The sequence below is a fragment of the Callospermophilus lateralis genome, unplaced genomic scaffold (assembly GCF_048772815.1).
Source record: "Callospermophilus lateralis isolate mCalLat2 unplaced genomic scaffold, mCalLat2.hap1 Scaffold_66, whole genome shotgun sequence".
Lineage (NCBI taxonomy): Eukaryota > Metazoa > Chordata > Mammalia > Rodentia > Sciuridae > Callospermophilus > Callospermophilus lateralis.
Genome location: NW_027514882.1, coordinates 4,063,103 through 4,083,524, shown reverse-complemented (window position 1 = coordinate 4,083,524; position 20,422 = coordinate 4,063,103). Strand labels below are relative to the sequence as shown.

The 20,422-nt window shown below is 53.9% G+C and overlaps 1 protein-coding gene across 3 annotated transcripts; it reads right to left on the bottom strand.

The window, feature by feature from the left end:
• Positions 1-49: 49 nt before the first annotated feature.
• LOC143386895 (uncharacterized protein C1orf159-like) lies at positions 50-12,304 on the bottom strand. Of its 3 annotated transcripts, XM_077108402.1 has the most exons (6): positions 12,272-12,304; positions 4,810-4,961; positions 3,806-3,930; positions 3,439-3,535; positions 1,371-1,446; positions 50-494 (listed from the first exon to the last, which is right to left on the bottom strand). In XM_077108402.1, exons 4-6 carry the CDS (start codon positions 3,508-3,510, stop codon positions 196-198), a joined length of 447 nt encoding a protein of 148 aa, XP_076964517.1. In that variant the 5' UTR covers positions 3,511-3,535; positions 3,806-3,930; positions 4,810-4,961; positions 12,272-12,304; the 3' UTR covers positions 50-195. The 3 variants fall into 3 exon arrangements, 2 of the variants coding, with proteins under 2 accessions (XP_076964517.1, XP_076697798.1); XM_076841683.2 differs by lacking the exon at positions 12,272-12,304 and having other exon boundaries at positions 4,810-5,063; XR_013155158.1 differs by lacking the exons at positions 50-494; positions 1,371-1,446 and having other exon boundaries at positions 3,307-3,535.
• Positions 12,305-20,422: the final 8,118 nt, after the last annotated feature.

Genomic DNA, 20,422 nt, shown 5'->3' with positions numbered 1-20,422 from the left:
CTCTACCCCAGGCCTGGCTCTGGCCTGGTGAACTAAGACTTACCAAAATGTGGCCGTCCAGGCAGCCCTGTGCTTCTGTTCATGGGGAACTGCGCACCCCAGGCAGCAACTGTGGGGAGCAGAACAGAGGGGAGGCCAGGGCCAGGCACAGGACCCGAGAAAGACCCCGACACTGCCTGAATCTGAGACCAGACATTAGCAAGTCTCGCCCCACAGCTGTTCCTCATGGACATGGGACTCGGGAAGAAAGGGCTCCTGGGGGCTGTTTGCTGATGGATAGTGGTTCTGTGGGGACAAGGGCGGCCACTCCAGTTTCCCCAAAATTGGAGATGTGGACCCCTGTGAGAAGTCCAGGATCTGGGAGGAGTATGGGGGCAGCAATCTGGGAGACATACGGCTCCTGCACTCAGAGCTGTTATAGGTCAGCACCACCGTCCCGTTCCTACACCGGATGCAGCTGGTGCTCCCGTCCGCGTTCCAGCATCTATCGCAGCCTACACAGAAGGCAGGCGGCTCTCAGTAGAGGCAGGATCCAGGCCAGTTCACTGTATCCTGGAGCATTTCTGTATCTTTTGAGTTTATAAATCAACGGTCACTCAAAAACACGGACACTGGAAGTTTGGGTGGAACAAAAGGCTCTAACTCCAGAGAAGAAACCAGCACCACAGGAAGCACGTCACTCTGGCCCCAGATTCCTGTGGAGGCCTGGTGCTGAGGAGGCCGCAGCCTTCGCTGAACACCTTAAGAGACAGTCCAGAGGCTGGTGACGGGAATCTGAGATTAACAGTGTGGTGGCCTCATGCTCTGGAGGACTGGAGGCCTGGCCTCCACCTCCTGCCACCCAGGCTCAAGGACCACGGCTCCCCCAGGACCACTTCCTTCAGGGCATGCGTGCAGCTGCCTCAGGCACTCCACACTCACTGGACCCACTCAGGGCAGATACAACCCTCATCTGTAACTACTGCATCATTGTACTGTCCCCCCCGGGGTCTCCCTGCAGGATCAAGCCAAATTTCCATATCAGACTATCACTACCTGAAGTCCCACCCTCTCCCTGCCCAGGTGCTGGAGTGGCCTAGCTCCTACTGGCCAACAGCATGTGAGCAGCTGTCGTCCAGCTTCCTGTAAGGGTAGCGACTGGGTATTATCCCTGTACTTCTTTCCAACATTGTGGCACAATCACTGAGGCCAGAGACATAGGGTCCATAAACATTGATAGTGGGTGTTGAAAGCTAGCACTGGACATGAGCTGTATTGGGGCTAAACCATTCTTGTCCTCACCACTGAAGAGGGGCAGGCGGGGACAATGCCTACCATGGGATGGTGGCTTGGTAGCTGTTCAGGGGACTGCTTATGACAAAGTGGCTCACCTGGGCCACACAGGCCTGTGCTTGTGCATGTGGTGTTGGCGTCCATCACGTCCACACAGCACTCAGGCTGCTGGGCCTGGAGGGGTGACAACAGGCAGGCTCTGCAAGGGCCACACTGTCAGTCCACTGTGAGCATTCATGGCTCTGCGTCTTCTAGTCAGCAACAGGCTCCCAGCTTCCCCCTTGGCCTAGAAGCAGGTGAGGACACATACCTGCCCCTGCAAGAGCCCCACTCTGGGCAGTCTCCAGGGAAAACTTCAGTGTAGTACAGAATGAGCCAGGGAGATCCAATGCAGCAGGGTGGAGACTGGACCACTGACCAGACACATCTCAAGAGTCACTGATCCATTCTACCCCGTGGCCCTGGGCACCCCTCCAAGGTGAGGATAGCACTGTCTGAGCTGTGCAGGGCATGAGGCCATTGAACACTGAATGACCACACGAACTGCCTGGGGCCCAGACCCACCAGACAGGTTCCACAGCAGCCTCCTCGCTCCCAAAGGCCAGGCAGGAGGGGCCCTGGGAGCCTGATCTGCACTGCGGCCTAGAGGTGATAGGACTCAGAATTCTGTGCATTTGAGAAAGAGCAAAAGCAGGTCTCTCTGACCTCCTCTGCCCTCTGTCCCTCAGGCAGACCAGGAGACCCCAAGGGAGAGGGCCTTGCCCATGCCCAAGGAGAGGAAGATACAGAGAAGAATCTTGACTACCCCACCTGGACAGATCCTGGTTCATGGCCATCAGATCACACTCTCCATCCAAGCACACTTGGTCAGGACCATCCCTCTTCCTCAAGCCTGCGCACAATCACTCAGCACCCCCACTTCTCTGGGACACGGGTTCCTTACGAAGGCTCCCGTGTAATGTAAAACTCACATTCAAATGCTGTCTCTCACACGTCTGTCCCTTGTCACAGGTGCCTCAGTCACATGGCTGAGGAAAAGAACACTTCCTCACCTACGGGGGTTGGAAGGTGTCCAGCCCCACCTGGGGAGATGTCCCAGGCTGTGGGCATCCATTCATGGGGTCTCCTCTCCCTGCCCTGAAGACCTCACTAGGGAAGTTGAGGTGGCCAAGGCCCCTTCTCCACAGGGTCTCCCTGGTCGGGCAGAGCTGCTCCAGCCTCAACCTCCCACCTTGTGGGCCACAGGGAGAAACAGGGCAGTCACCCCAGGAACTGCAGCACCAGTTCTAATGACATTGTCTTGAGAAAAGGGACACTCTCCTGGACCACGATGAATACTGGGAGGCTGGCAGGGCCTTGCCAAGGCTTGGCAGGAGCAAAATACCCCCACAGGGAGGGGCACTTCACTGATGCCCTCTGCAATTCCACCAATGAATGCCCCTTGATGCTGCAGCTTGGTCTCAGACAAAGTGCCCAGGCCAGGCCAGCCGTTCAGGGGAAATGAACTCATGCCCAACCCTTGAACCCACGTCCAATACACATGCTGAGCACTGGCCTTCACTGACAGCAGGGCAGCTGACAGACCTTGAGGCAGGAGGGTCCCCAGGTGTGACTCTACTGTCACTGCTGGGCCACTGTTTCCTGTGACTTTAGTATGGTGAATAGTGAGGGGCATCTGAGGAGTGTGAGTGACACAGGGCAGCATCAAGACCACACAGGAGGGGCCGAGGCCCAGTGGCTGCACCCTCACACTAGCCTTGTCCCGGTTAGTGAGGGACACCCCACCCTCTTGCCACCCGGCCCTGGCTCAGCTGTTCTGGACACCAAAGCTCAGCATACTGGAGTGTCACCAGCTTGGCAGAGCCATGATACCCCACTGTCACTCTCCTGAGCAAATAGCACGTGGGCAGGCAGCTCCAGGCTGCATCTGCAGAGACCCTGTGCGCTCTACAGAAACAAGTAGGTCTGGCAGTCTTCTAGAAGGTAGAACCAAACAGCTACCGTATGGGGGCATGTCTGCTGCCCTCTTCAAGACACGAGCCCCTTGGACCCCAGCATGGAACTCCGTCATCCCTAGGGCTGAGTGCCAAGACTCCTAAGGTTAAAGGGAAGGGCCCACTGCCTCCCTGGAGGATGGTCACCTGGACATGTGACAGGAACACCAACCTCGCTTTCTGTGGACTTGCTGGCAACTCCCACCAGAAGGCCAGCCAGGAGCGTGAAGCGTTGCAGTGCCATGCCAGGAGCAGGAGGACAGCGGGGCCTGTGAGAGAGGAGGGCAGTGCCAGGGACACAAGCAGGAAAAGAAGGGAACATGTCAGGGAGGTGGAGCCATAGTTGGAAGGGGCAGGGCTACAAAAGGAGCAGCTCTGAAGTGGGGGGTGCCACGTGAGAAAGGGAAGGGGCTGCAATGCCAGTGAGAGTGCCCAGAGCTGGGGAGGACCTGGCAGGATTGATGGGCTGTGGCAAGCAGGGGCATGCGCACAGGTCCCTGCCTTGTGAGGTCTGTGGGTGCGGTCCAGGGCACCCTTACCTGCCCCTCCAGGATGAGAGCTGCAGACATCAGCTCCTCACCCAGGTGCTCAGTAGAAAGCCTGGCCAGAGGGCGTGAAGTTCTTGGGCCTGACCGTTGAGCTCTGCAGGCCCAGGGTCCAAGGCCTGTGAATCAAGACCATTAGGTGAGGCCTGCTGTTGGTCACTGTGAAGACCACTTTCCCAGCAAGGTGAGTCCAGAGTTGGTCAGAGGGGCATCCTGATCTCTCTCCAACAGGTTCATTGGGTTGGCGTTTGCAAACGAGGTCACTGCATCTCTGGTCTCCCAAGACCAGATGACACCTCTCAAGGTTCTGTTGGAGTCTTGGGCATTGTCACCCAGACTTTTTCCCCGTGGGTGGCTAGGTCCCTAGGGCAGGCAGACATGGGTCCAGAATAATGCTAGAGTCCAAAAAGTTCTAGTCCTGGGCGGAGGGATTCAGGGAGCAAACACATTGCAAGGAGACTTCTTCACCCTAACTCCTGTCACCTGACCATCATGGGGCTTAGTAGTCACACCATGTTTGTTTTTTGGTACTGGGGACTGAACTTGGGTGCTTTACCACTGGGCTGTATCCCCAGTCCTTTTTTTTTTTTTTTTTTTGAGACAGGGTCTCATTTAGTTGCTGAGGCTGGCCTGGAACTTGGGATCCCCCCTGCCTCAGCCTCCCCAGTTGCTGGTATCCCAGGTCAGCAGGCCTGGCTTCACTTCACATTTGTAACGTAAGAGAGAGCATTAGCAGCACCCACCACACAACCTTGAAGTGATATCATTTGTACTACTTTTTTTTTTTAGTTGTAAATGGACATAATCTTTATTTATTTTTATGCAGTGCTGAGGATGGAACCCAGTGCCTCACATGTGCAAGGCAGGTGCTCTACCACTGGGCTACAGCCCCAGCCCCCCATTTGTATTACTTTCAACAAATTTCACTTAACTCACAGGGTGATTCTCATGGCATAACGTCACAGACACTGCTAGATACATATTTTCATGTTAGTTACCTCCAGGAAACTCTGCACTTAAACACAGCTGCGGGGTGGAAGCGGCACACTGTAGGACACTCTGGCACCAAGGACACTCTTCCACAGCAGCAGTCCCCACTTCCTTTCCAGGCAGGTCCTCAGGAAGAATGCAGAGATGCTCCAGTCTGAGGCTGGGGAATAAGGAACGGTGCTCTCTGACTGGCCTGGGGCAGTGGGCAAGTTCCCCCTTGGGGATCCGGGGGAGAGGACTATGGGGTCCACACAGCCCAGGAAGGCAAAGACTGAGGGCACAAGCTCTGGTCCCTTGACAGGGAGGGGCCCATATCTGTCCTGTAATTTGCTTCATGCCAGATTCATCCAGGTCTGTTGGCAAAGTAACCACACGGTATGATTCAGACAGTGTCCAGTCCTGCAGGATAGTTTTCTATGATGCGAGGTCCAGTGCCCTCCTGCCTACAGCAGCACTTGCCTTTTCTGGAAGAGTTCCAGCGATCCACCCCACTAAAAGTGCACACTTCCTGAAATCCTCCTTCATAGCTAGTCCTCTTAGATGGTGCCCCTCACCTACAGGGTGTGGTCAAGTCTCACCCTTTCTTTTTGTCCATTTAACATGTGCTCAGTAGATCTCCCCATGCCCTGGGGAAAACTGGTATCAGGGTCCCTTCTCACTTTCTGGGAAAGGTAACCAGGGCCAGGTCAAGTCACAAAAGGAACCAAAAGTCCAAGACTCCAGTCACACTGGCACTGCTTAGTCAGCTTTATTGAGGTTCAATTAGCACATAACAAACTTCGTCCACTTACAACACACAACCTGGGGGTTCTGGAAAGCTATGCACACCACATATCTGTGAGCGCACATCATCAGGGCATCTGCAGTACAGCCCTCTGCAACCCTTCCTCCTGCAAACCCTGGCCTGGGCACCCACTGACTGGCTATCACCACAAATCTGCTTTCTAGAATTTCTTTTGTTTTTTTGGTCCCAGGAACTTAACTCAGGGGTGCTTAACCACTGAACCACATCCCTAGCCCTTTTTTGTATTTTATTTAGAGACAGGATCTTACTGAATTGCTTACTGCCTGGCTAAGTGGCTGGGGCTGGCTTTGAACTTGCAGTCCTTCTGCCTCAGTGTCCCAAGCCTCTGAGATTAAAGGCATATGCCACTGCACTGAGCTGTATTCTAGAATTTCTTACAAAGAGATCACTTAGCTTTGTGTCTGGCTATGTCACATGGCACAGGGCCTCTGGAAGTGCCTTGTTGATCTGCACATCTGTGCCTTTCAGTGGCTAAGTGGCACTCCACCCAGGGAGGCTGGGCCTCCTCTCCCTCACCACTGCCCACCCCTGTCTAGGGTGCCCCTCAGTCTTTCCCTGGCCTTGCAGTAAACCTGTTCTAACCACCTTCCCAGCCTTGCTGTACTTGTCTCTGGGCAACTGCTCTCCTCTTAGGCATCACTCCACAGCCACCTCAGCTACAGGATACTCCATTTGCTGAAGCTGTGTATACACAGCTAGAGGTCAGGCCACAAGAACCTGCTTCTGACAACAGTGTGGGCAGTTCTAGGTCACATGCATATCCACGTTTGAGAATCAGCTTGTCAGTTCACAGAAAAGGCTTGCATGAGTTCTGCAGGGAGGACTGGTCTTCCAACAATGTCAAGTCTTCCATTTAAGTGCTCTCCCCCATGCTAGGTCACTTCAGTTTCCCACAGCCAGTGCTCCGTGTTCTCAGTGAAGAGGTTTTGCATATCTTTAGTTAGAGTTACTACTAAATACTTTATTTCTTGGTATGATTATAAACAGAAAAGAATTTCTGATTTCATTTTCTAATAGTTTGCTGTTAATACGTAACAGAACAGTTAATTTCTGCATATAAACTTTTATTTCCAAGATCTTCGTGATTTTACTTAATATACTCAGCTTTTTAAAAAAATATTTCTTAGGATCTCTTCATAACCACATCACTTGCAAATGCAGTTTTACTTGTCCTCTATGATCTGATGAAACCAACTTGGTTTTTACTTCTGACCTTACTACCAAGGTAAGGGCTCCAGGCGCAATGCCAGCTGCTTGATTTTAGGGATGAAGTACTTCATGTTTTTCACTGCTAAGTACAACATCTAGTGTAGGTTTTCCACTGATGCCTTTTACCACACAGACAAAGCTCCCTTCTCCTCCTAGTTTGCTAAGAGGTTTTTCCTTCATCATGAAAGGGGTTTAAATGTTATTAAATGCTTTTTCAACATTTACTGGAGTGATCATGTGTTTTTTCTCCTTTTTAGTATGGTCATTACATTATTTAATTTATCAGTGTTCTATGGTTTTAGCCAATGTAGTAAGAAAAAAGAAAGAAAGAAAGAAAGAAAAGAAAAGAAAAGAAAAGCCATAAACATTAGAAAGGCTCAGCAACTTAGTGAGGCCCTGTCTCAAAATAAAAAACAAAAACAGGCTGGGGATGTGGCTCAATGGTTAAGGACCCCTCAGGGTCAACCCCTGGTACAAAAAAAAAAAGGTTTAGAAAGGAAAAAGTAAAACTGTCTCAATACAGATGATACAATTGTTTACATATGATCCTAAGGAATTTACAAAACAGAACAAAACAAAAAACTCCACTGTAACTCACAGAACTCTGTGCTCTACTTGATAACTTTATTTCTAACGAGCCAAAGGGATATGAGGAACAATTCTGAGGGTGCTCTGCATGCACACTGGGGCTGAATAAAGAAGGAAATGGGCTGCAGATGGTGGGCAACAGGGTCTTACCCAGAGTGGCAACAGCCTAATAGCATGTTCCAGGTTAGAGATTACAGACACATAGATCTGATTGTGTAATCAGATCTATCAGCAAGTCTGTCCACTGAGGTCCTAGAAGCAAAAGTAGTACCTGGGCCTTGATTCTCATATCTACCCCTCCCTCCCTCCCTCCATCTCTCTCTCCCTCTCCCTCCCTCCCACCCCTCCTCTCTCTCCCCCTCCCCCTCCCTCCCCCCCCCCCTCTCTCTCTCTCTCTCTCTCTCTCTCTCTCTCTCTCTCGGTGCTGGGGATTGAACCCAAGGCCTTGTGCATGTGAGGCAAGCATTTTGCCAACTGAGCTATATCCCCAGCCCCCTAGATTCTAGTTTCTAAGACCACCCTCCAATCTTAGGAATGAGAGCTCCCTGGAGAAGTGGCTGATTCTGGGTCTAGGGCAGGAAACATAGGAGTATGAGCCCAAAGTACCTTATAGCATGAGAAAGAAAGTGCTCAAAAATCAAAAAAGACAGTAGCCAGATGAAAGTGCCCCAACAACAAAGCTGAGACTACACAAGCAGAAATATAACGCTGAGCCCCAAACCACAGCCAGTGCACAGTGCCACACTGGTGACAATACTTGAACCATGGCCAGTGCAGGGCACGTCCACGCTGGCGACAGTGCATGAACCACAGCCAGCGCAGGGCACGTCCACACTGGCGACAGTGCATGAACCACAGCCAGCGCAGGGCACGTCCACACTGGCGACAGTGCATGAACCACAGCCAGCGCAGGGCACGTCCACACTGGCGACAGTGCATGAACCACAGCCAGCGCAGGGCACGTCCACACTGGCGACAGTGCATGAACCACAGCCAGCGCAGGGCACGTCCACACTGGCGACAGTGCATGAACCACAGCCAGCGCAGGGCACGTCCACACTGGCGACAGTGCATGAACCACAGCCAGCGCAGGGCACGTCCACACTGGCGACAGTGCATGAACCACAGCCAGCGCAGGGCACGTCCACACTGGCGACAGTGCATGAACCACAGTCAGTGGAGGGCGCGTCCACACTGGTGACAGTGCATGAACCACAGTCAGTGGAGGGCGTGTCCACACTGGCCACAGTGCATGAACCAGACAGTGGAGGGTGCGTCCATGCTGGCAACAGTGCATGAACCACAGCCAGCGCAGGGCACAACCACACTGGCCTCGGTGCATGAACCACAGCCAGTGCAGGGCACGTCCATGCTGGTGACAGTGCATGAACCACAGACAGTGGAGGGCACGTCCACACTGGCCTCAGTGCATGAACCATGGCCAGTACAGGGCATGTCCATGCTGGCAACAGTGCATGAACCATGGCCAGTGCAGGGCGTGTCCATGCTGGCGACAGTGCATGACTGATGGCCAAACACAAAACGAAAGAGACACTCTTTACAGAGGAATCCTAGATAGCATCCCCAGCATGGGCTGGACAGAGACTCACTGAAAGACAGCAGGGACAGGGGAAAGGAGCAACTCTGCAGCAGAGACACCTACAAACACCATCTCAACCAGGCCAGGGGTAGTCTGTGGACGTCAGAGATGCCCTAAAGGGGTGTGATGGGATCAGCACCTCACCTGATCACCCCTGGTGCTCCTTCAGTCTGCCATGAGTGACGTGACAGTCCCTCATGTCAGTCCACCTGAGGAACCCAAACAGGATGTTCTACAAACACCCCACCAAGCCTCTTCAGATCCTAAGAATTCACCAGAGAGAGAGACACAGCCACAGCCTGGGGAAGACACAGCAGCCAAACACAATATGGGGTCCTGCATAGGGCCCTGGAGGGGCAAAGCTGGGGACATGCACAGTGAAGGGCACCAAGGTCAGGTGAGCCCGTGGTTATCTCAGGGCAAGTTCGAACAAGGTCAGGTGAGCCGTTATCTCGGGGCAAGTGCATCTGTTCCAAAATAAGAGTCTAAATCTGTTCCAAAATTTTAAAAAATGTAAATTACACTATTGATAACATGAATAGGCAGTTCAAAGAATGGGACTCTGGAGGCCAAGGCAATTTAGTGAAGCCCCTCAAAATCTTAAAAATGATTGGAACATAGCTCAGTGGTAAAGAGCCTCTGGGTTCAATCCCCTGTAGCCAAAAAGAAAAAAAAAAAGAGTGTGGGGTGTTAAATACTACCTAACAAAAGCCCTGTTTATAGAATACAGAAGAGACTGTCACAACTCAGTAATAAAAAACATGATGAAGCCTTATGAGACACTTCAGAACAGACATCTGAGCACATAATACACAGAAGAAAAGTGCATGCCACCATCACACCATGGGAGATGAATGACGGACACCAGGCACATGGATGGTGGGGATGCAGAGCTGAGGAACTGCACACCTGGCCATGGCGGTGGCACTCCTGCTTGTCTTCCCAAGAGAAAGAAAAACACATGCCCACAAAAACGGTCCAAAATTGCACATAACTTCTTTAGCCACACCAGAAATACACCCATATGGCTGAGTGGTGGGTGGCACAGCTGTAGGTGGGATGGGACTCCATGACACTACAGAAAGTGGTCAGGTCACAAACACTTGCTGAGACAGGGTCCTGAAAGGCTTGAAAGGCAACCTCAAGGGATGACAGGCAGGTTCTACATCTGACAGGAGCATGGAGTAAGTGGGTGGATGTGTATATCAGAACTCATGGAACTGGATACAAGACCTGTGTCCCTCACTGGACATAAATTACACTTCAACAATTAACTAAATGCAGTTCATTTTCTACTTTGAAAATCTCAAGATCAAGCTTTCAACAACAAACTTAGCAACCCAGATAGGACCCGAGAGTAGCCCCTGCTCCAGCTTTCTTGGGCAGGCCTGGCTCTCCAAGGAACCCCATTCCCATGATGAGGATTCATGGTGCTGGTGAACTTGTTGACAGCCAACTACAGGAGAGTTAGGGGACAGTACTGGTTGCTCCATCATGGTCCACTTTGAGAAAAAGGAAACTGAACTCAGGACTAAGTCACAACTTTGGCCATCTGACTGGTGAAACAGGCGTGCTGGGTGTTTCAAAACCAAAAACTTGGAGACCAAAGTCAAGGAAGTAAAAGGGCCAAGGAAAAAGCAGCAATATTTTGACCCTTGTCCTCTAAGGTCAGCCAGGACAGAGAATGACGGGACCCTTCTCTGGGTCCTGCAACTCTAGTGAGTCACTCCATCTGCTGATCAGGGAGATGGAGAGGACCCTAGAGAACAGAAAGCTCGGAACCCTCCTGATCTAAAATTCCATCTTGTGCTTTGACAGAGAACAAGCGCTGTCTTGTTCACAACTAAGTCATAACTTTGGCCATCTGACTGGTGAAACAGGCGTGCTGGGTGTTTCAAAACCAAAAACTTGGAGACCAAAGTCAAGGAAGTAAAAGGGCCAAGGAAAAAGCAGCAATATTTTGACCCTTGTCCTCTAAGGTCAGCCAGGACAGAGAATGACGGGACCCTTCTCTGGGTCCTGCAACTCTAGTGAGTCACTCCATCTGCTGATTAGGGAGATGGAGAGGACCCTAGAGAACAGAAAGCTTGGAACCCTCCTGATCTAAAATTCCACAAGCGCTGTCAGCCATCTGATGGACTGTAAAAAAAAGAATTCTAGACCTCTGGTGTTGCTGCCACCAGAGCAGGGCTGGACCTGGGGCCTATCCAGGGTGTCTCCACACTAAGGGTGCCAAAACCTCAGTGATACGGTGGCAAGAGGTTGTTCTTTAAACAAGCTACCTGATAAACCCAAGTTAACAGGGAGAACAATCAGGACGAAGGGGGTGGGGGGCTGGAGGTGCCTTTGGCACACAGGGATGCTACCTATGGACCAGATAGCTCAGGTGACTGCCTGTCAAGATGTTTGCTTACTTGGCTTTTGGGAAGAATATTGGGAGCAGGATGTGTCAGCAAAATAAAATCCAGATCTCGTTTCCTTCTACGAGCTACTAAAAATAAAGTAGCCATTAATCCTGGCCCAACACAAACTATTGGTCAGTAGCTCTTAGCAAGAAATAAAACAGGACAATGAGGTGCGCTGTGAAACTTCCTTCCCAGCCTTGACCGCCCAGGCTGGGCCTTCAAGCAAACACTGTCTGCCAGGTTTTCACCAGAGGAAAACCGTGGGGGGAGCGGTAGGGCTCAGCAGAGCTCCCACGGCCTAGCACGTGTGAGGCCCAGGGTTCGATACCCAGCACCACAAAAACCAACAACACAAACAAAAAAACGCGAAGAAGCCCCTCTCACTTCTGCCTTCCCGGTATACAACACTAAGACAAATGACAACAAAAAGGACAAGTCTGACACCTTCACATCTGCAGGGCTCTGCAGCTCAGAATTCAGCCAAGAGGTGCAGGGGCATTTGCCGACGTGCAGTAAGAAACGCGTCCACACCCGGCCCAAGCTGCACGCTGAAGGCGGCTTCGGCGTAGTGGACCAACAGAGCTGGAGACCCGAGTAGCTGACCGCACTACTGGGCAGCCTCGGGACCCAGGGCCGCCCCCGCCTCCTCCGAGCCCGCGCCCCGCCGGCACCAGGGCGCCTCCTCGCAGCCCTCTGGCCCTGCGTCTGCGCGCCCACCGCACTTCCTCCCGGCTCCTGGGCGAGGCGGCGGCAGACTGCCGGACACTGGGGGAGTCCACTGGGCCTCAGGCGGCCCGCAACAACCTCTACCTCCAGGTCTTTGTCCGGCCTGTGGCCCCCTCCCGCCCCAGCCCTTCACTCACCCCGCGCCCCCGGGTTCCTCTTTCGTACCCCCAGCCCTGCGGATAGCGACGCCGCGACACCTGGGACTTGTAGTCTCTCCTCCGCCCCCTCCCCGGCGCAGGCGGGTGCGGCTTCTGGAAGAAGACTACAACTCCCGGCGGCCCACGCAAGAACCCGCTTGCCGGGTGGATCCGGCCAGAATTCTCGCGAGACTTAGGGAAATACGCGCGGAGTGCTATGGGAAATGTAGTCCGGATGACTGGGTCCCGAGCGGGCAAAGAAGAACTACATTCCCTAGGATCCCTCGCGAGGCGGCTGTCGTGGGTGTTGCTAGGAGAGGTGCTCCGGGAGGCCGACGCCTCCTGCAGCCGCCTCGTGGGTCCACCCGCTCTCCAGCCCCTGAAGGACGCACCCTCGAAATAGTGACCCCAAGGCGGCCAGTAGAGGCACTACATTCTTAGGATATTTTCCTGGTTCCGGCGGGTCACCAAGCCGAGCTCCCGGGCGTGCAAGGGCCCTGCGTGCAGGCCTTGCTTGAACCCTGCCGCGAAGTCTGCTCCTGGCCACTTTGTCGCCCACCCCCGCCACGGTGGAGACGTCGGCGGCTTGGCCGCTGCGGTCCAGCGCGCTCCGGCCCCCTGGGGGGTGGTTGCCTCCACGGGCAGTGCCAGGAAAGGCCACGAAGGCCGGGAGGGTGTCCAAGGAGGATGCGGGTGGACGCGGGCCTGGGTGGGCTGGCCGGCCGCGCCCAGGCGTGGAGCTGCCGCGCGAGCATGTGCTTGCCCTAGAGAGGTTGGGGACCTTGGCCTGGACCAGAAGGACCCAGCCTTCCAACGCTCTCCCGCACTCCTGTCTGGCATGAATAGATGGTGTCCGAGCTGGTGGAGCGGGTCCAGAGGGTCAGAATTGTCACTTCGCTTGTATTCACTTCCCTGGACTCCACCTCATCCCAATGGTTCTGGAGACTCAGGCATGGGGGCGTATTGGTGCTTCCTAGGCCAGCCCTGTCCACCGGAGTCCTCGGGTGGCAGGACTGTCTGGCATCCTGGGCTGGCCTCCCAATAGGATAGGAGTTCTGCTGTGTGGTCCCGGACTCTGCCGCAGAGCTGCTCCAGAAAGAAGGTGTGTGCGGCCCCCAGGTTTATTTTTGGCCAATATTTGTAAAGGCTCTCCCTGAAAAGATCATTTATGTGTATGCTAATTAGATGCTTGGATCTCTGCCCCTGGGAAACCCAGGAGGGCCTACCCATCAGGCCCTCTTTCCTGACCCAGGGGTGGAGAGATGGGTGTTGCAGGCAGTTGGGGCTCAGGGGCACAGGAGGTTGGTGCCTGCCCCTCCCAACTCTCTCAACCTGGCAGCCTCTTTCCAAGCCAACCTTTGCCCAGTAGCTGTCCAGCCTTAGCCCTGAGGTTGGCTGTCCCCTTTGTGGAGGCCACCTCAGTACTTTTGTCCCAAGTTTAAACATCTAGAGATTTCTGTGGAAAAAAAGAGCTCCAGTTGTACAGTGATAGCATGTTTTCTAAGGAGGAGTATCAGGCACCAGAGGGAAATCATGTTGGTGTCCTCTTTAGACTCCCAGGGTCTAAAGGCCTCAGGGCCTGCATGGCAGCAGTTGACGTCATCTGTCTCTAAGTATCATCCTGGAAATGGCTATAAGTGCTTCTGGCCACCAGTGCTTAGGTGAGTGTGCTGGAACCACAGGATTCCCTGAGCACTGTGGGTTTCGGAACAGTGCAGCTGTGATGGTGACAGTGAAATCTGTTCGGAACAGGGTGGCTCATGTGCACCATCTGGTCAAGAGGGACTGCTGGGGGAAATGGCATTGATGGACTGTGGGGAGAGTTCCACCCATACCTGCCTCTGGGAACCAGACTACGCTACAGGGCTTTTGCTGTCTGCAGGACTTTCTTTGGGCCCTGCACCTGTCCTGTTTTCTGAAGACCAGTGGACACTGAAGCCGCATTTCATGGTTGTGGGTTTCTTTTTCTCAGCCCCAGTCCCCCCCCCCCAATTCTTCCTTCTGTCCTTTTGATTATTCATAATTGATTGATGCTTTCTATATATGCATAAAGATGAAATTTTCTGTGGTGCATTTGTATGTGTAATTTATATGGTTTTGTTAACACAATGCCATGGCCCCTCCCCTTTCTCCTCCCTCCTCCCCCCTCTCTGTCTTCTACTCCATTGATCTTCCCTTTATGATTTCTAATCCCCTGCTTCTTTCCCGATTTTGCTCTAGCTTCCACTTATGAGAGAAAATATCAACCTCAGGGTAGAGCACCCCTGGGTTCAACCCCCAACAGCACTGGATGAGTTCTTGCAGAGGGTGTATGTCTGGGTGGGAGGGCTACATCAGGACATTTGGCAGGCTAGGTGAACATTGGCAAGTCCAGGTGGACATAAAATCAGCTCTACCTTCTGTCTTGATGTCTCCAATACCCAGCGCCCCTGCAGCCTCTACTGGGACACCTAGTTGGTGCCTCATGCCCCATACATCCAAATGGAGCCCTGATCCTTTGGCTGAGAGTTTTGTTTTTGTATTCAATAAAGAGGTTGGATTTTGTAAAATACCCCCCCATCTGTTAAAATAACATGGTTTTTTCTTTTCCCATTTGTTTTTCTGGTGAATTCGTTGAATTTTCTAATATGAAGCTAATATCACATTCCTGGGGAGAGCCTCAGGATGTGTTTTCCTTTTTATGTATTGCTCTATACACTTTTCAGAAACTCCAAATAATAATTATTTTGTTAAGAATTTTGTATCCAGCCAGGTACAGTGGTACATGCCTGTAATCCCAGTACCTCAAGAGGCTGAGGCAGGAGGATGGCCAATTCAAGACCAGCCTGGGCAGCTTGGTGAGACCTAGTCTCAGAATTTAAAAAGAGCAGGTTTATAGCTCAGAGGTGGAGTACTTCTGGATTCAATTTTCAGTACTTAAAAAAAAGAAAGAAAGAAAGAAAGAAAAGAGAAAAAGAATTTTAGTATCTATGTTCAAGAGAGATTTTTCTGATTTTCCTTTCTCATGATGTATTTGTCTACTTTGTTGCTAGGGCGATGATGCCTTTGGGGAATGAGTTGGGCATTCTGTTCTCCTCTTGGACTTTCTACATGAGTTGGTAGAGAATTGGTGTCTTGATGTTGGTGCCGTCCTTTCCTTAAACGTTCGGCAGACCTCAGGTCCCCTTGTGGGGAGGTTCCTGACCACAGGTCCCGTCTCTTTAGAGCAGGCATCTGGGTGTTATTGAGTGAGCTCTGGCCACTTCCTGCTGGCTGTCAGACACTGTGACCTCCACCCTGGTGCTGTGTGAGTGCCGTTCTAAGGCACACTGAAGGGGAGTGGAGACTGCTGAGCATCCTGGGTGTCTTGAACACTTTATAGGTGTTCTGAAGCAGGCTTTCTAGGGTTGGCTGTCCCCAACCACCAAGGCAAAGCCCTTCTGCATTTTCTACCAATTCCTGCAAATTCTGGAACTTTCCCATCTGTGCATGGGGATGGTACCTTCTAGCAGGAAAGAGCCCCAGGCCTGCTCCCTTCCCTGCCTCGTGGGGTGTCTGCACATGCCCGGGGCTCTGTGCTGTGCTGTGCTCTGGAGGACCCTGCCAACCCGGGGCCCTCTGTGCCACTCTCCTCTTTGCTGCTCTGTCCTGTGAACTGTGGCCCCATTGGTCTCAGGGCCCTCAGCTGCATGGCACCTGGGGCCTTGCTATGCCCTGGTGGTAGTGAGTGGGTGGCGGGAGGGCTGTCCTGGGGATTTTGCAGCAGCTGTGCAGATACTCGAGGGCAGTGGCTCTGCCTCTAGTCTGGGTTCAGCTGTTGAGGCAGGAGGGCAGCCCTGGTCCCCGTGACCCCCTTCTTGGCCAGAAGCAGAACACATTTATTATTACCTCCCAGCCACAGGCTGGCTCCCTGGGGGAAGCATCTTGTGGTAGGGTAATGGTCACCTCCATTTCCTGGAACACTATGGCCACACTGGCTCTTTTAGAGTCTCCAACTTAGCTATTAAGTCTTGGTTTACTGCTGTGTGTGACTGTGTTAGACTTGCCTGTTCTCAGGCCCCTGCCAAGATTCCAAGTGCACCAGGATGTACTATTAGAAGCACGAGACATGCTCGTGACAAAGTCCAAGGTCCACACTCTGTCCCTGCAGATGGAGCTCGTGTGCTGCCTCCCAACACCTGCACTTGGTCTTGGGCGCACATGCACCCTTCGCGCCCTCTGGGTGTCCTCTGCTTAATGCCCCTCCAGGCTGGGGGCTTTAGTTGTCCTCCAGTACAGCTGTGTGTCCCCTGGCCAGTTCTGTGGCCTCCCCCAACTCTGGAGGGTGCATGACCAGACTGAGCAGCTTGGTGACCCCCAGCAGTCTCTAGAGAAAGGGGTGCCAGCCCACCAGAGATACTACCTGAAGCCTCTGTGCCTCCTCTCCAGGTGGGGAGGGCTATAGAGTCTGGCTGGGAAGACCCTTCTGGGTACCCAGGTGCTGTGCATGGCCTTCATCTCCCTGCTGAAGCCCTTCACACGCCACCCCACTCAGAAGCTTCTCTGTGGTCATCTGCCTGCCCGGGTGCCTGTTCTATCTACCATTCTGGGACTGTGTCTGTCACTTTCTGAGGTCACCTTGCAGTGGCTCAGATGCTGGGCCTCTTGAATGACTCGCAATATCCCCGTGTCTGCATCCTGTGTCCTTCTTTCAGCCTTCTCTTTATTACAAGTCCTGTGTGACACTGCTGCTGCGGTTAGTTCAAGAGAGCCTCTTGCCTGGGCAGGAGAGCTGGCCGTGTGCCCACTTCCTGTTCACGTGTCCTCAGTCAGTGCTCAGACAGCGTCACTGTCACAGTGCAGAGCAGTAGCCTGGAGGCCAGGGCCAAGTGGCTTGTCAGGGAGGAGGGCAGGGCCCCTGCTGGCAGGCACAGGTCTGGGGGTGCCCTGAGGTCTCTTTGGGCAGCCAGGCCATAGCAAACTCATGCCCAACTTTTGAGTTCTATTCTGCCTTCCGTGTTTCCTGTGCACATCGCTCTACCTTTCTAGAACCAGGCAGGAAGTTAACAGTGCAATGGCTGTGGTTGTTATTCGTGAGTTGTGCCAGTAAAGCCAAGTGGGCCCTGCCAGGGCATGGGGACAGGTGCAGACCATGGCCATGCCAGGGTATTTTATCTGAGGCAGTGTGCCCACCACTGCCCTTGTCACCACTGGAACCATTGGCCACGGCATCTCAGCAGAGGTGCAAGTGCTGGGCACACTGGGAGGCATGAGACCTGGCCAGCTGCAGTCAGGGCGGCCAGACCCAGACCCAGGGACCCACCAAGCTGGACCAGAGAAGCAGGTCGCTCGTGCCTCTCTGGGTGTGAACTGGTGCAGCTGCTTCTCCGAACACATGCTGACCACAGAACCAGTGGCCAAACTCCCTGGCACTTATTCCTGAGGAATGAAGGCTTTCTTCACACCAAGCCCACAGACTGCTCACAGCAGCTCTGTGGCAGCCCAAGCTGGAAGCCATCACAGCACTCTGGCCGGTGCAGCTGCCATGGGAATAGCATAGCCGTGAAGGGACCAGTCACTGATGAGCAGCCTTGAAGTGGGGGAGAGGTGGCGAAGACAGCTGTGGGGTGATTATAGGGACAAACGAGGCAGGGCACCGAAGATAGCAGGAAACAGTTTTATTGGGCTGCAGCCAGGTTCAGAGGGTACAGCCTTTGCTGTGATCAATCAATCCCCTGAACCCCGAGTTCAGGGAGTTTCAGAGTTTTAGACCCAGCAGGTAAGGGGAGGGGCTCAGAAGTTCACAGTCTGCAAAAGTTCACATAAAAGCAGCTTTTTCTCTCACTGTTCTGGGCACGTTAACCCTTCAAGGACCACACCTGAGAAGGCGGGAGCTGCTTCTCCCCCCTCTCTCCTCCCCCACCAGCTGTCACCATGGAGCCCATTTGTCACTTATCTTAAAAATGTAGACATCCCTGTGAAGCCCAGCTCAAGGCCAGAGGCCTGGTTTGCACATTTCTACAAAGTACTATACTGGATACGTTTGTGAAAACCTAGTGAGGGGTGTCCAGCACCTGGAGTGCTGGTGTCTTCTCGGCCAGTGGCCCAGTAAGCAGGGCGACATGATAATAGGAAGTTTATCTACTGTGGACTCTCTTGCTGACAGTCCTAAATCAGCCATGGTGAAGAGGGCTTTTCTGTGGAGAAAGGGGGTGCCACTTCAGGGTCACGGTGGGGCAGCAGAGGGAGACCCTCCTGAGCACGGATAGTTGTGGGGTGGGGACCTGAGGCACACAGGTGATGAGGGGGTATAAGCCCATAGGAGCCTCAGCGGTGTCCTGTGGCAGGACGCCACCCCGGGGCAGCTGAGGCCCAAACTCCCGGACACCTCTTGAGGTCCCTGAGGCTGTTACTGGGACTGGGCTTGACCTCCTTGGGCTTTGACTTCTGTCCTTTTCCTGCCATGAGGCAGTCTGGACAGTTTATGAGACCCTGCCCTAGAGAGCGAGCTCCTGAGAGCTCCAGGGCCATCCCATCACCAGGGGCCACCACTGCCTGGCTCCAGGGCTCCTGGGAGGGGGCTGCAGAGCTCCACCGCTCACCTGTGTGGGTGGCCCCAGGGGCGGGTGTGCTCAGGCCTGCCAGCTTCCGCACAGACAGGGGCACAATTATCTGAACTTCGCTCCCAGAGGGTTGTTCCTCCCAGCAGCCCCTGCTCCTTGGCTCCAGGACATGGTTCCTACCTCCTGGGGCCTCAGGGCCCACCCAGCTAGGCAGAAGCTCTGGAAGGGCTCAGTGCCCCCGAGGGCACAGGGACACTTGCCCTCTCTACAACCTGAGTTGCCAGGGAGGGGCAGGTGGAAGTGCTCAGCTCTTCCCAAACAGGCTGTGAGGGGCGGTTCAAGTACTGCACACCTTGATCCTGTCATTAGAAGGCAGCCTTAAGTGCTGTGTTTACTGCCTGCTCCTCCCAGTCAGGCACTGTCCCTGGGCTGCAGGCTGCAGGGGACTGTGTCCACCTCTGGTGGGGCCAGCAGGCCTAGAATAGGGTCAGGTCATCTCCAAATGACATCTGCTCTGCAGTGGAACCGGGGAGCCCCAGAGTCCCAAAGCCTTGGGTGCAGGGTGACCTGGCCAGGAGCCTTCTTTATGGGGGAGCGCATGTAGGGTGAAGACCACCTCACAGCTGCCCTCACTGTGGGGGTAGGAGCCTTGCCTGTCACCTCTATCCTTATCTGGCGGGGGTTATGGGGCCTCAGCCGGCCCAGCCCTCCTCTTGGGCCTCATTGGGCTTTGAACCCAAGCTAGAGACTTTCAGGGATTTAGGATCATGGGTCAGCTTTTGGGGCCACTGGGCAGATGTGGGTCTCCAGGGGTGATGGTCCTGAACTGGCCTGCAGGTGGCACCCCTCTCCAGCAGGCCTGTAGCAGGACCAGGCTGCTTACTCCAAGTGGGTCGCTGCCCCAGGTGGTGAATAGGCCAAAAAAGGATGTCGGGCAAACAGCAGCCTGGGCCCCTTCCAGTGGGTGCCCTAGGGTACAGCCTGAGGTAGCCTCTTCCCTGGACGACACTGGGTGGTGGCATGAGGACGGGATTCCACCTTGAACCAACTACCAGCTCCCTTCCCAGAAGCCCCACCCAGGAAGGGCCCACACCGCTAGCCCTCCCCCCTAGACCACAGTTTCCTGGGGTCCTGCAACCTCACTGGTGCCCCAGGGTGTGGGCCCCCATGATGCCCTCCAGCCCACTGCTCCAGTGCTGACCCCGTTCTGTTAGTGATATTGTAGAGGGGGCTCTTCCCAGATGGCACTGGCTGTCCCCCTCCGAGTCCTCTGTGAACTGATGGGGCCCTCACACAGAGTCACCCTCATCTGCCCCAGGTGAGCGTGGGGTGCAGGAGTTCACGCCGGGTGTTCTGTGAGGACCTGCTTCAGTGCAATAAGCCAGGAACCAAGTGAGTGCAAACTGGAGTTGATGTTTGGAATTCAAGTCGAATGCTGAGAAGACCCGTTGAGGATGTCAAGGCTGCTGCCCAGGAGCCCTGGGCAGGGACACGGGCTGCGAGGGGGCCCCTCCTTGGAGACTTCCCTCCAGCCCACGGTGGGGCACTGTGCACTGTGCGTTTCTATGATTTAAGTGGAAACAAAATGCTGATCTGGCTGTACACTATTACCCAACCAATCACCAGACCA